The 14,753-nt window shown below is 45.6% G+C and overlaps 2 protein-coding genes across 6 annotated transcripts in view; one reads left to right on the forward strand and one right to left on the reverse strand.

Annotated features, from left to right (window-relative positions):
- Nucleotides 1–147, reverse strand: part of LOC102891236 (NADH-cytochrome b5 reductase-like) — a 22,679-nt gene extending 22,532 nt beyond the window's left edge. For all 5 annotated transcript variants that reach the window (XM_025052064.1, XM_015595290.2, XM_006919238.3 and 2 more), the window contains exon 1: nucleotides 71–147. The gene's annotated coding sequence lies outside the window, so the exon portion shown is untranslated. The remainder of the gene's footprint in view (nucleotides 1–70) is intronic.
- A 91-nt stretch (nucleotides 148–238) lies between these two features.
- Nucleotides 239–13,940, forward strand: MRPL37 (mitochondrial ribosomal protein L37). Its single transcript, XM_006919239.3, has 7 exons — nucleotides 239–659; nucleotides 3,038–3,221; nucleotides 3,316–3,431; nucleotides 5,814–5,999; nucleotides 8,023–8,180; nucleotides 11,121–11,324; nucleotides 13,173–13,940. The coding sequence occupies exons 1-7, from the start codon at nucleotides 314–316 to the stop codon at nucleotides 13,248–13,250; spliced, it is 1,272 nt and encodes a 423-aa protein (XP_006919301.1). The 5' UTR covers nucleotides 239–313; the 3' UTR covers nucleotides 13,251–13,940.
- Nucleotides 13,941–14,753: the final 813 nt, after the last annotated feature.

Consider the following 14,753-nt stretch of genomic DNA (forward strand, 5'->3'; position numbering starts at 1 on the left):
GGCTGCCCAGCATTCAGGTTTCAAGCCTTGATGTTCTCCTCCCGTCCCAGCCCCAACCACCACCACTCACCTTCACTCAAGCTCTTGGCCTCAAGTGAAGATCCTTCAGGTTCCCCCTCCTCCATTTCCCACCTATAAGAAAAGAGGATGGCCTGTGGGGTGGGGCAAGGCTATGATACCCTAACTTTGATTGGTTCAAGTGGCTGCCACTCATAAAACTAGCTTTGGCGACCAGCCCCTTTCCTTCCCAGTAGACCTTGCGCACGGGAAGATGGCGGCGTCCAGGTGGCGGTCTTGAGGAGACCGAACCGGTATGGCTTTGGCGTCGGGCCCCGCAAGGCGGGCGCTTCGTCTACCTGGAAGGCTCGGCTTTGGGGGCGACGGGACCCCGAGACGCGGGGCGTACGAGTGGGGCGTTCGCTCCACGCGGAAGCCCGAGCCTCCTCCCCTGGACAGGGTGTATGAAATCCCTGGACTGGAGCCCATCACCTACGCGGGGAAGATGCACTTCGTGCCCGGTCTGGCGCGGCCGGTCTTTCCGCCGTGGGATCCTGGCTGGACGCACCCAAAGTTCCGCCGCGCGCCCCCGATCCAAGAGCATCCGCTGTACAAGGACCAGGCCTGCTACACCTTCCACCAGCGTTGCCGCCTCCTCGAGGGTGAGGCCCCTGGATGGGCGGGAGGGGACCATGTTCCTCTGCCCAGTACTGACCCCAAGCCCTCTGTGACTTTGGGCAAGACATTGAAACTTAAAAGGTCTCACTTTCTTCGTCTGTGAAATGGGGCCAGTAGTGATTCTTATTACGAGAGTTGTCCTGATTAAGTGGGTTGTAAAGAGCTTTGCTTGTTTGAAGGAGGTATTAGAGTTGGAGTGGCAAAGCGAAAAGACCTGGTTTCCAGGCCTAGTCCTGCCTCTAACTGTGATTTGGGGCAAGTGGCTGAACCTTCCTGAGCCTCGCATTTTCTGTGAAGTAAGTGGTTTTGACTAATGGTTCTTATGACACTTCCAGCTCTTGACACCTGAGAGATGTAGCTGTACATTTAAGAAATAGATAGATGGAGCAGCAGAAAGAATGCCCCTTGCCTATAGCCTCATTTCACAGGATTGATAAATGTGATTGAGAGAAGTGATTTGTCCACAGGCGCACTTTGGTTAATAGTGAAGCCAGGGCTGCATATCTCATTTCATAAGTCAAAGTTCAGAGCCCGGATGTTCCTTTTCAAGGAAAACAGGTTACCCAAGTCCCACACCAGATTTTTTTTTTTTAATTCACCACAAAATCTAGAAGTTACATTTCTAAATGTTTGTATTTCCAATGTCTTATAAGCCTTAAAGTGGAAAGTTTCATTGCCCTCATCGTCTTTCATTGGTTACTACTAAAGAAATTGCCTGAGGGTGTCTCCCCCAAAGTTTCCTAGGCTCCCTTTAATCTCAGACATAACCTTACAAATGAAGATATGTCCCTGAGTCAGAGTGGTTTTCCAGATGCGATGAGTAGTCTGCTAACCAAAGTAGTAACCAGCCCTCTGTCAACTTGTGGGCACAATCATTTGAAGGAATACAGTGTCAACTTTGATCTGAGGGTAGAGGACTGATGTATGGACTTAATGCAGAACTTAGGTCCCTAGGTCTGTGCCTGTTCCTCTTTTAGTGAAGCCAGATCTGGGGAAAGTGAAGGAAGGAGTTTTGCCTAGGACAGCAGCCCACTGAAAGTAGCTGACATTCCTTAATATTTAAAGATTAAGCAGTCAGAATCAAATCTTTTAGTTTACTTATACTCCATCTTTTTCTGAAAAGTATTTTGAGCATCTTATAGAAATTTTATAACACAGATTAAATTAAAAATAGAAAGGCGAGGCAACCAGCACAAAGGAAAAATAAAACAGTGTGGTGAATTTAAAAAAAAAGAAAATTACAGTCTGTGAGGTTCTATTTGCTAAAGAGGAGCCCTAAACTTTGTTCTCAGCTTATTAGCAGTCAACAAATGGTACAGAAATGGGGGTTACTGACTAGGCCAGTTGCCTATTTCTGTAAATTGTTTTATTAGAATACAGCCATGCTTACTTGTTTACTTTTTTTGTCTATGGCTGCTGTCATGCTACAGTGGCAGAGTTGAATAGTTGTGGTAGAGACTATATGACTTGGAAGCTGAAAATATTTACCATCTGGCCCTAAAGAAATAACGTATGTCAAGCCCTGATATAGGGAAAAACATTTTCAGTTATGCAGTTCACCATGTCCATAAGACAAGACAGTACTCTACCCAGGAAAATCCCAGTCCTCCTGTACTAAGGCCAGGGAGAGGTTCAGAAGGTCTCAGGGAGGACCCTGTGTAATTAATAGAAAAATATCCTCAGTATAATCATTTTGACAAATATGTTTTGACAGTATGTTTCATACAGCTTCTTCATACAAAAATTTCCTTATGAAATAACTTATAGAATCTCAGAGTTAGAAGAGATGTGAAAAATTATCCATTTAAGGGCTCCCAAACTCAGGGCTCTTCAAGTTATTCATGGTTTAAAAGTTATTTCCATTATTTCCAAAAACTGCTTTCCCTTGATAAAACAGCATGGACTTAATCCTGGGCCTACACCTAATAAATGAGGTATATTTGGTAGATAAAGGCTTTTCCGATCAAGGACTGAGGTGTGATTTAATAGAAAGGATCTAGGTTTTGAAAGGTTGGCATCCATTGATTTAATCCCATAGTCAAGTGTCTGACAGACCCTTGCCTGCAAGATTCAGCCTTATGATCTCAGCCATTTGAGCCACTGTTTGAATTCTTCCTATGGCAGGCACTCACCATCTCAGTTGTTAACTATCCTTAAGTAGACAAGTCATTCTTGAAGTTGAGTTGAAATGACTTTCCTAGCTTAGGCTCTTTATTTTTAGTTCTGACCACTCAGATGTCACAGAAGAAATCCCATAAATATTCCTCCCTCTCCCTTTTCCCCAAGATGTTACCTGGCAGGCTTAAGCATCTCTTCCTGAATTGTCTTTTTTTTTTTTTTCTTGTAACTGATTACCCCAAAGGTGTAAAGCAGGCTCTCTGGCTTACCAAGGCCAAGTTAATAGAAGGCCTTCCTGAGAAAGTGCTTAGCCTTATTGAGGATCCAAGGAACCACATAGAGAACCAAGATGAACGCGTTCTGAATGTGATCTATCACGCCCGTCTCTGGCACTCCACTGAAAACATCCCCAAGAGAACGACCTACTGGTAAGTTTCCCCCATGTCAGTAAGATTTCTAGTTGATGAATTTTGGTTTATATCTGTTGCTTTATATCTCCAAATGTTTCTTCTTTTCTCCAAGCCCAATCATTGTGGACAGTCTGTTACAGCTGTGTAAATCCCAGACTTTCAAGCATCCTTCACTAGCCAGGCGGATCTGTGCCAAAAACTACACGTTATCCACCACTTGGAATCGAGGTTGGTTATCTTGTATGCCAGAAAGCTTTAGTCTGTTTATCAGTCTTTCTAGTCTTAGCCCAGTTCACATTCCCATATACCCCCCCACTCCCATATGTATCCTCACTCCCATCCTCATGGTCTAATTTTATAGGCTCAGACACATCCTCATTATCATTAGCCATAGTGCAGCCTTTTTTGTTTTTAATCACTTCTTTCCAAGACTTAATTCAACCATATCTATTGAGTGCCTGCAAGTTCCTAAATGTTGACAATAAGGAAGTAATAAAGCATACACAGTCTCTGCCCTCACAAGCTCATATTCTGCTGCAAGAGCCTTCTTACCCCATGCATGCTTTTTTCCTTTGCCCAGTTCATTTTCCATGTAGCTGTTAGCGTGATCTTTCTAAAGTGCAAGTCTTCCTATGCCCTCCTGTTTCATATCCTTCATTGTCTCCAAGTAGTTGAAACCATTTATCATGGTATCCAAGGCCCTCTGTGATTTGGACACCCACCTAGTCTTTCTAGTCTTATCTCTTGCTCTAATACCCACCACCCTGCATGACCAAATGTACACTTTAGCCACTTGCAGCTTTTTGGCATCGAGCTTTTATACCTTTGCAAATGCTGTGCATTCTGTCTAGAACTCTTTCTGCTTTCCTCATTTGACTAAATTCTTATCTGCAAGACTCAATTCAAGCCGTCTTCCAATGTGAATCCATAGGTTAGCTAGTCCTCCTCTGTGCCCATTACGTATATTTTTATCATAGCACATATTATACTGTGTTATAGTTACCTGGTATCTTTTCTGTCTGCCCCCCTAAACTGTGAACTCCTGATGTCAGGGACCTTGTGTTGTTCATTTTGGTGGAATCCTGGTCTTTTCACTTTTCCATAATTTGTGGAATCCTGGAGCAGAGAAACCAGCTATGAAATAATTTGGGATTTTCAGGACATCTTTTTGGTCGGATTTCTCTGGCTTTCCCCTTTGAGCATGGACTTCCTGGCAAGCAGTCAGCTTTATAGAGGTAATGGCACAACTAAGGAAATTAGTGAGCCTTATTAATAGAAGAGAACTTGTTGGCCCATCATCAAGTATTACCTCTAATTAAACTGCCCCATTTGCAACTGTCACTGGAGGAGAGATGTGAAGGGAATTGAATTGGAAACCACACGAGAGTGGTCTGTGGAGAAAATCTAAAACCCAAGGTTAGGCAAGGTCCAGGCACATTTATCTTCCTTGCAGGTTATATATGAGGAAACAGGAAATACTTTAGAAAACTATTCTTGAGGTATGGGTGTGATGTATTTTAACAACCACATCAGAATTTATCCACAGATGTAGTATCCCTTTTTTACGTACTCAGTAAGTGAGACCACATGCTAATTAAATGGCAGTGCTGTTAGCCATTAGATATGTAAGTTCATTATCCTTGATCCATTACCATCACACTGCTATTTGACTATTTCTAAAAACCCAAGCACCTTCAGAGAAAGATTTGCCTCCACTTAGAATGCTCAGAAAGCTATTCTCAAGGAGTTTTTCCAGCATATTTTGCCTGGTGGTGGCACGTGGCCTCCTGTGGGAACCTCTGTGAAGGATATTCATACATGTTCACAATGGCAGGCTTTCTGATTAGTCATATGTGAGTTTTTTCTTCATACACCCATGTCTCCATGTAGCAGATATGCTAATCCAACTTAAGTGAGGCTTTTTGACAGGCTCAATTTATTTTACTCTCAGTTGTGGACAATCTGGCCCTTTTCCTGGATTTAATAACCTGGGCATAGAGTAACTCTCACTCATTTCTGGGTCCCTAGCTTAGAGCAAGCAGGTGCTTAGGACGATCTGTATAGGGCAGCCCTGAACCCACAGAGACCACAAGGCCTCAGGGATCACTGGAAAGGGAACACAGGAAGAAGAGTGCATTGGTCAGTCCCCCTCTCAAGAATCCCAGGATTGAGAACCATATGATTTCACGCATGTGGAATATAAAACGGAAAGCAACAAATGAATACGACAAACAAAAACTCATAGACAAAGACAACAGTATAATAGTTCCCAGAGAGACTAAGTGGGAACGGAGAGGTAGACAAAGGTAAAGGGGGTCAAATTTATGGTGATAGAAGATTTGACTTAGGGTAGTGAACACACAATGCTCTATACAGATGATGTATTGTTGAATAGTACACTTGAAACCTATTTAATTTTATTAATGTCACCCCAATAAATTTAATTAAAAAAAAAAAAGAATTCCAGGATTAATCTCTTAACCAAAGTTTTGTTTTCTGTGGTTAGGCTGGTCAGCTCGTAAAACTTATATAAAAGACTTGAGCATGGTGGGATGAAACTGAGATAAGGCTTTAGACCAGGTTAGACTAATCATCTTTCTCCCCTTTTAGAGTCTCTTCTCCTTCAGGTCCGTGGTTCTAGTGGAGCCCGACTGAATGCCAAGGACCTTCTGCCCCCCATTGCCTCCAGAGAGGAGGTAGAAGCTACTAAGAATCATGTTCTTGAAACCTTCTATCCCATATCTCCCACTGTCGATCTTCAGGAATGCAATGTTTATGATGTGAAAGACGACACAGGTGAGTATCAAGCCTTTGACTTTCAGGCAGCGTGGAGAAGAGGGATGTGTTTTTTTTAAGAGAAAAGATATATTGAGTACTTACTATATGCTAGGCACCTGACTTGCATGTTCTTCTAAGATCCATGGAGTAGCCCTGTGAGGCAGTTACTATTATCCCAGTTTTATAGGCAAGGTAACTGAGGCTCAGGGAGGTGAAATGATTTGCTCAAAGGCTGACTTTGCTTTTGACTCCTGAAAAGCTACTCTCTTAGGTCAGAGTTTTAATGGGTGGCTAGAGGGGCATTTGATCAGGGGCCAAATGTTTCCTATATTCATAGGTCCCTTGAAAGACACCTCTTTCTATGTAACCTATAAACTCTGGCCAACCTCCTGGTAGGCCTGAAGAAACCCCACAGGCATTGAATGAGGCTATTTATCCAAACTCCATCAAATAAGGCATTGCTGTCTACCCAATCAGCTCAGAAAGAAACTAGGGAGTCAGGCTAGGCAGGCCCGCAACTCAGTCATGAGCGTCTTTCTCCTTTCCCTCTCTTGATTTCCACAGCTGCAACTGAGGTCAGTCCCTCCCGTCTCTCACTCTGCCTGTTGCCACAACCTCCCAACTGGTCAGTCTGCTTCAGGCTGTTTTCTCTCCAGTCCACCTAGTTCACAATTCCAGAGTAGCCCTTCTAAAGCACAAATTTAATCTCATCTCTCTCAATGCCTATCCTCCCCATTGCCTATTGGATAGAGTCTGAACTTAACTTATTACATGAGGGCTTTCAGGTCTGGCCTGTGCCCCTCTCTCCAGCCTCACCTTTGTCTGCTCCCCTACATGCCTCCTTTATTTCAACTATGCTCAATATATTGTGCCCTTTCTCACCACCATGCTTTGACACATTCTTATACCTCCGCCTGGAACTTTTGACCATTCACCTCTTTTTGTCTTCAGCTTGATAACTCCTCATCTTTCATAATTCATCTTAGGAAGCACTTCTTTCCAGAAATGCTCTGGGACCTTCTAGTCATATCAGGACCTTTTATCTTTCCTTCCACAGCCCCCTGACCCAGCTTTAACTTGACATGTCTCTCCATCTGGATATGATCAGTTTTCCTGTCAGTCTTCCCCTCTAGACTGAGTTCCTCAAAGGCAATGGCAGGCTCTGCTTGGCCTCTGTTCCTGGTACCCATCTTAGAGCTTGGCACAGAGTAAGTGCTGAGTGTTGGGTATTTACATATGCTGAGGAACCAAAGCAGGGATTGAGGCAGGTGGGAAAGCCATGTCTGTGTCTTTATCTTAAGTAGTGCTCTTCTCTGGGATTTTTAGAGCCCACATTTTCCCAGGCTCTTTCTCCCTCCTTTTCACTCACTTTCACTGATCTAGGTTACTCCTTCTAGAAGCCTCCAGTCTACCAAAGGTTTATCCAGAGCCATGCAGGGGAAGAGAATGATGACCTGGTAAGATCATGGCTGAGATGAGCAAGAGTTAAGCTTTGATTCTCACCACCAGTGTTGTACAGATAGTTGTGAGGTGTGAGGAAGTCATTTGTTATTAATAATAAAATATTGAATTTTGCAAATGATTTCTTTTTTTAAAAAATTATTGCCATGGATTTCAGGTTATACTTCTGCTAATATCACTGTCATCCATGTGCTCGAATGAGAGAGAGAAAGGGGTGGAGTTAGAGCTAGCATGCAAGAATCACCTATAACAGGTTGGCAAACATTTTCTGTCAAGAGCCAAATCATAAATATTTTAGGTTTTGCAGGCCGCATGTGGTTTCTGTCACAGCTACTCAGTAGACATTATGTAAATGAGTAGGCAGAGTTGTACTCCAGTAAAAACTTTATTTTTTAAAATAAGCAGAGGGCAAGATTTAGCCAACAGGCTAAAGTTTGCCAGCCCCCAAGCTAGGCTGATAGTATTTGCCTTTATTGAGTCTTTGTAGTGCCTGGCACCGAACTAAGGTGAAGTGACTCTCCTGAGCCTTAGGGCAGGCCGATTAATCTTTTCTGCCTTTACGTGGTTCTGTATCTTACAGGATACCGGGAGGGTTATCCTTATCCCTATCCCCACACCCTGTATTTTCTGGAGACAGCCAATTCACGACCATACCGCTTTCAACCAGATCAGCTGCGGGCCAAGATGATCCTGTTTGCCTTTGGCAATGCCTTGGCTCAGGCCCGGCTCCTCTATGGGGTATGTATGTAGACAAGACCCCCCTACCTTACACTCCTCAAAGAAAGAAAGAGGGCAGCGGGGATTCCTTGCTTAACTGAGAAATTTTAGGGAGAGGCACTTCCACTCATTCTGAACTGACATCCGCTGGGGGCCTACTATGTGCCTGTCTTTTACATAAAGTACCTAACTTTTTTCTTTATCTCACACAGTTTTATTATAATGCCCAGTTTTAAAATTATGCCACAGAATCACAGGGAGGCTGAGCCGCTTGCTCAGCTTTACACAGCAGTAAGTAGTGGAGAAAGGATGAGAACTAGGTATACCCAAATCCTAAGGCTTCAGTTGTCCATGCTCCAGCACACTGCCTCTGTTCTGTAGTATTAGGATTGGAGCACCAGGTTCCATCAGGCAGGCAGTGGAGGGGCCCAGACCTGCCTGCCAAGTCAGGACAGGTTCTGGGGACCTAAGATACCCCTTGCTGGTAGCCCCTTGATTCTAAGAGGAAGCCTCAGGGTCCTAGATGGTATAGAATGCAGGTGGAGTGGTCGTCACAAGAGCTGTTCCAAGATTAGGGGAAATCTCTTCCAGGAGCAAGGGGTGGGAGAGTGTTCCTGAGAGCTGCTGCCAGTTCCCAGGACTTGGTTAGAGCCTAAGGCCCTATGGAAGAGTGAGGAAATTCAAAATGTTCTGTTGCCTATCCTACTTCAACTAGGAACTAGGTGGGATTGGGGAGGTGTGATTAGCCAAATGAAATAAGGAGTGGAATGGACCTTGCCTGTGTCGAGCATCTGCTACATGGCAAACATTTAATCAGTGTTCTCTGTATTAGTGGTTCTCAAAATATGGTCTTGGATTAGCAGCATGAGCATCATCTGGGAACTGGTTGGAAGTGCAGACCCCGCCCAGACCTACTGCCTCAGAAACTCTGGGGGTGGGCCTCTGGCAATCAGTGTCATAACAAGCCTTCCAGGTAGTAATGGTACAAGCTCAGTTTTGAAAACCACTGCACTAAAATTTGAGAACCATTGGATTATTTAATCCTTGCAGCAACCCACTATGGCAGATACTGTTAGCTTCATTTTACAGGTGAAGAAACTGAGGCTCACAGAGGCTAAGTAACTTGCCTAAGGTCACAGCTAAGAAATTAGCAGCTGTCACAGCTTTATGTGATCTTGTGTCTTTTCAGTCCTTGGAAGGTTATCTTTATTTCTGTTATCTGTATATTTCCTGAAAGCTCTGGAAAGTTGGGTAACTTGCCCAAGATCCCATAGCTAATGAGTGGGTTGGCTAGTACTGGAGCCATGATCCCTCCAGCTTCGAACAACCTACTGCCACCCATGTCTGAGGCAGGGGACAGAGGCAGAGATAGTCATGTGCCAGGTCCCAGGCCTGTACACTCATGGTAGCTTCTGTGCCAGGAGAGCATGGATAGCAATGCTGCCACTAATTGCCACCTAGTTGGGTAGGAAAGGAGGTCTCCCTTACCCCCTCCAGGTACAGACTATTCCTGGGGATGTGAAGTTGAGCAATTATGGGAAGAGCCTCTGGTAAAAGGTAAAATTGCTGAGAAATTTATGTACTACCTGCAGTTTTATTGATCTGTAGAGGGAGATAAGAGTCAATACAGAATTCTCAGCTAACACTTAGAGGTACTTTTCTTTTTATTTATTACTCATGCAACTAAGAACAGGTATATCTAGGGCCAACAGTCCCAGCGTGGCCCACACTGAGGTCTGACATTAGCTATTTCTAATGTTGGTTCCAGCCCTGGAGGGGTGAATATAGGCAGCATTTTTGAATCAAGGATGCTGTGCTTCATGGGGCCTGTCTATTGGGTCTTTGTCCAGTGAGTAGCAATCACCAAACTGGATTACTGCAAAGTCTTGGTAGGGCGAACATATGATTTGTTAACCAAACTGGGACAATACTGAGAGTGAAAAAATGTTCTGTTATTAGACCAATGGGACACTGAATGTAGAGCAGAATAATAGGGGTTTAAGTGAATTAATAGCATGGGGTCTGATCCTGGCTCACATCTCATGGGTAACCTTGAGCAAATTATACCACCTCTCTGAACCTCAGTTTCCTCATCTGTTAAGTGAATGAATATACCCCTAGATGTGAGATTAGAGGTGACTTTATGTAAAACTTGTGTAATGCCTGACACATGAGAGGCCTTCAGTAAATGGTTGCTAGTGTTATTATTATATCAAGTCGTACAAATTGAAAGAGATAATTAGTAAATGTGTTGACTGGTGAAATCCTGAGGCTGACATGGCTGGAGACACTCCAGGAATCTGGCACATTCTCAGAGTTGCATTGAGAGCACGAAGCCCAGGTAAGATGACTGCCTGCATTCTAGGATGCCAGGCCATTAGGAATAAGGCAGAAGTGGAAAATGAACACATCCTAGTGTTAGCCAGTCTAAGTTCTGATGCCACACACATCTTGTGACTTCAGATAAGGCACTTGCCTTACTCAGTCTTGGTTTCCTCGTCTGTTAAACGGAGTGAGAACTGAATGAGATTATTTATATCCATTGACCGTCCAGGTCCACATTTGATAGAGCTGATGACACTATTGTCACCATCAGGCAGTGTCAGGAGTTTGAGGGATTTCCCATCATTAACCTCCCAGCTCACCTTCCTGTTCTGTGCTGCTTGCCCAGTAATCACCTCTCAATAGCAAGAATTATTACTTTAATGTGCTCAAGTTGAAGAGCAGGCACCCTGGGGCCATGAGGCACCAGGCCAGGCAGAGCCAGGCTGGGTGGGGGAGGGAAGGCCCAGCTCTGGTCAGTGCCCTAACCTCACGTTGTGTTTTCATTGCCCCATTGTGAAATGAGTACATGTAGTAGAGCATTTATTTTAAAGGCCAGAACTAGAGGTTGCCTGGTCTGTGCTGTTCTTTCTACCCCACTGTTTCTCATTTGATTTACTTGTCTCCTTTTCCTCTCAGAATGACACTAAGGTTTTGGAGCAGCCAGTAGTTGTGCAGAGTGTGGGCACCGATGGACGTGTCTTCCAGTTCTTGGTGTTACAACTGAACACCACAGATCTGGCCTCTAATGAGGGCATCAAGAATCTGGTGTGGGTGGACTCAGACCAGCTCCTCTATCAGCATTTTTGGTGTCTCCCAGTGATCAAAAAGAAGGTGGTTGTGGTAAGTCCTGCCATCTCCAGCCTGTGATTAGAGTAGGGCTGTGACTCACCCTACCCAGAGTGAGTGGGAGTGGGGTTGAGGGATGCATGTGAGTGGGATCCTGGCTTTAGGAGCTCCATACCCAGATCCCTGCCTGGAGGGCTCCTTCAGCCCTGCCCATCACCTAGAACAGCACCTTCTGCCCTGGGCCTTGCCCATCTCTTCATCTCCCCTCCCGATTCCCTCTGCACCCACCACACCCAGCTCCTCAGTTCCCCAGTGTGCCCTGCCCTTAAGTAGCTTGGAATCTTAGTAGATACTGTATAAGAAGCTTCTCCCTTTCTCCCTCTCCTCACCCCATCCTCCATTTCTCTTTCCTTTGGCCATCCACTACTTGTCCTTCCAAGTTTAGCATAAGGACGTACCAGCCCACTCCTAGCCTCACATCAATGCCCTGGGCAGGTTCCCATAGCCAGTGTTCCCTCATTACAGCATGATCACGCTGTTATTCTGCAGTCGTTTGTTTGCATGTTTTTCTCCTCCATCAAACCAAGCTCCAAGCTCCTCGAAGGCAAGGCCTGTGAATGATTCATTCATTTCATTCTACAGTTAGGGAACTCCTCCCATGGCATTGTCACCGCTAGTGCTCGGCAGGCAGAGTCCAGGCCTACTTTCTGTGCAGTGGGCAGTGACAGTATCTAAATTCATAATAGAACATCAAGCAGTGATAAGCACTCCGAAGAGACATAAAGCAGGATCAGGGGATGAGAGAACAGAGTAGGGGTGCTGCTGGATCAGACTAGCTGTGTCCTGTGTCCCACACAGGGCCTGGGTAGATTCATTAAATGACGTTGTTGAGCCTTTGAACATTCTCAGCATTGTGTAATTCTCCAGCCATCTCTCAATGTTGTTTTACCTTCGAAATGGCTTCTGGGTCGGGGCCCTCTCTTTGGCCCCAGAAGCCATCGTGTCTCCCTGCACAGCCACACTAACCACCTCCGCATCTCTCTGTTCTTAGTCATGCTCTTTCTCTCCCCTGTGTCTGTAGGGCCTCTTCCTTTAGCCTCTTCCTTCCAGAATACTGGCTTAGTGCCAGACTATCTTGGTTTGGTCAGATGGCTCCTCCTTACCTGTCCAGTTCAGCTCCCACCCCTCTCTGCCTCTTCCCCTGCCTACACCACCCCCACCAACACGGGCCCTGGGCTCCAGCCTCGCCCCTGCTCTTCCCACCTTCATTTCTGCTTCTGTACTAGTACATGTGTTGGTCTCCGGTCTCCTTCCTTTTCTTTTTCTTTCTGGCCCATTCTGCTTGCCCTTTAAGACTCATACATGATCTCTTCCATGTATGGAAGTCAGTTAGTTAGTCATTTTCTCTGTTTTTTTTAACATCGTTTTTCTATTTCTAATATGAGGCCTGTCACCTTTTACTATCACTATTTGAACACCTGGCTATAAACTCTATGAGGGCAGAAGCCAGATTCAAGTCACTGTGGGTTTCCAGCAGTTGGCATAGGCCCAGTGCAGAGAGAGGGTGCCTGATAAATGTGTGTGGAGTGAGTGAGGGCTTATTGGCCCAGGGAGTGAAAAGGGGCAACCGACCATTTGTTCCTGGTGGTCGAAGTGAGAGGGATTAGAGATCAGGTCAGTGACAACAGGACATTTAGCCAAAAGGTGCTAGCAGTGCTGCATGTCCTCTCTGACCCAGCCCCCTCAGGCATCTCTTCAGTGCCAGCTCCCCAGTGCCCCTCCTTGGTCCGTGAGAGAAGCAACTATTATTGGGTTGCTTAGGATTTACATAAAACCAACCTTTGTTTTAATTGCTGCCATTAAACCTCGTAGCAGGATTCTAATGGGCTGTGTTCTTTCCAGGAACCTGTTGGGCCGACTGGTTTTCAGCCAGAGACGTTCAAGAAGTTTTTAGCTTTGTATTTGCACGGTGCTGTATGAGCCAAGGACTGTTCTGCAGCCTCACGTACCCCCTCGCTTCAACCCACCGAAGACCCTGCAGCCTGGGCAGGGCCTGGGGTCTGCCCGGAGCCTCAGTGCTCTTTTGGCCTGGTGGGCTCGCTGACAATAACGAGTGCTTCCAGTGCACTGGAGTCTGTGCTTGGTGTGAGGGTGCTGTTGGGAGGGACATCCAGTTTCATGTGGGCCCACACCTTGAGCCTGCCGCCATATAAATGCAGGCCCTGGAGTCTGACCTGCCGCATCTCTGCCCACCACCCATTTTGTGACTTTAGATAAAAGTCTTCATCTAAGTTTCAATTTCTTCATCTGAAACTTGGGCCTAACATAACCTACCTTATTTTGAAGACTATAGCTTATGTATGTGTATTGTCTGTCACATAGTAGGTGCTCTGTGATGGTTGCTCAGTTCTTTTGGGGTTATTTAAATTGTGGACACATTCACAATGACTGCAGAAATTCTGAATAGAATATTCATTGTAGATTTCTCAGCTAGTGTCCTGGTTACTGGACCAGTACACCCCTGGTTCAGCTGGCCTCCTATTTGTTCTAACAACATCCGGTCCTGCTCTGGGCCAGGTACCTATACACAGCATCTTACTTAATCCTTACACAACTCTTGACAAGGTAAATGTCATTTCCATATGCAATAAATATGTTGAATACCTACTATGTGCTGGCCTGAAGAAACACAGGTAGTGTAAGGAATTTGCCTGGGGTCACACTGCTGGTGTTTTAGGTCAGCTTCCCTAGGAAATACTTTGAAATGGAGATTTGCAGGTGAAAATTTGGGGAGAACCTTTAGGAATGGCACCTGTGGAGAGTGACACTGGCAGCAATGGTGGGAAGAGAAACTGAGCTCAGTGGGTTTGCACCTGAGGCTCAGGCCATTTTCAGTTCTGTGGGTGCTGTGGAGCTGTCCCACTGAGAGGTGAGGTGCTGAGCCTTTCCACAAAGACCATGGTTTGTCACCAGTCATTGGATAAACACTGCTCCCCAGAGTTGGAGAGACCTTGGGTTAGATGGCTTTGTTGACCTGAGCACATCCCAGAGGGACTGCTGAGCAATTACCTTTGGACATTTCCGCTGCTGGAGCTTCTTGCTTGAAGAAGTCTGGAGCACACATCACATCCACCACAACTAGGAAGTGGCAGAGCTGAGTTTGCAGCTGGTGTGTCTCTGCCCCCAGGCTTGTGTTCCTCTGCTTTACAACTTAACCTTTTCTGCTGGGCAGAGTCGAGATGGGGTGGTAGGAGGGATTACCAGGGAAAAGACACAAATGAGGCTAGTGGCAGTGCGCATGTGAATGGGTCACTGGGGAAAGGCAACATGGTGTGCGAAGGCAGGGAGTCAACGAAGGATGCTGGTGAGTTGGGGAGGCTGGGGGTGAGGCTGAAGGGGCCAGCTCACAAGGGGCCTTGAATGCCAAACAGCCCCAGGCTTCTCAAGGCAGGTGACCTAGAGCCGGGGGAATTCACTGAGCCC

This window comes from Pteropus alecto, unplaced genomic scaffold, assembly GCF_000325575.1.
Source record: "Pteropus alecto unplaced genomic scaffold, ASM32557v1 scaffold25, whole genome shotgun sequence".
Taxonomy (NCBI): Eukaryota; Metazoa; Chordata; class Mammalia; order Chiroptera; family Pteropodidae; genus Pteropus; species Pteropus alecto.

What these genes read in the sequence shown, in the direction of transcription:
- MRPL37 (XM_006919239.3), top strand. Translation starts at nt 314, where the DNA reads ATGGCTTTGGCGTCGGGCCCCGCAAGGCGGGCGCTTCGTCTACCTGGA. An exon ending in ATCCACCACTTGGAATCGAG is followed by an intron (nt 3,432 to 5,813) that starts GTTGGTTATCTT and finishes CTCCCCTTTTAG; the next exon opens with AGTCTCTTCTCCTTCAGGTC. An exon ending in AGGCCCGGCTCCTCTATGGG is followed by an intron (nt 8,181 to 11,120) that starts GTATGTATGTAG and finishes TTTTCCTCTCAG; the next exon opens with AATGACACTAAGGTTTTGGA.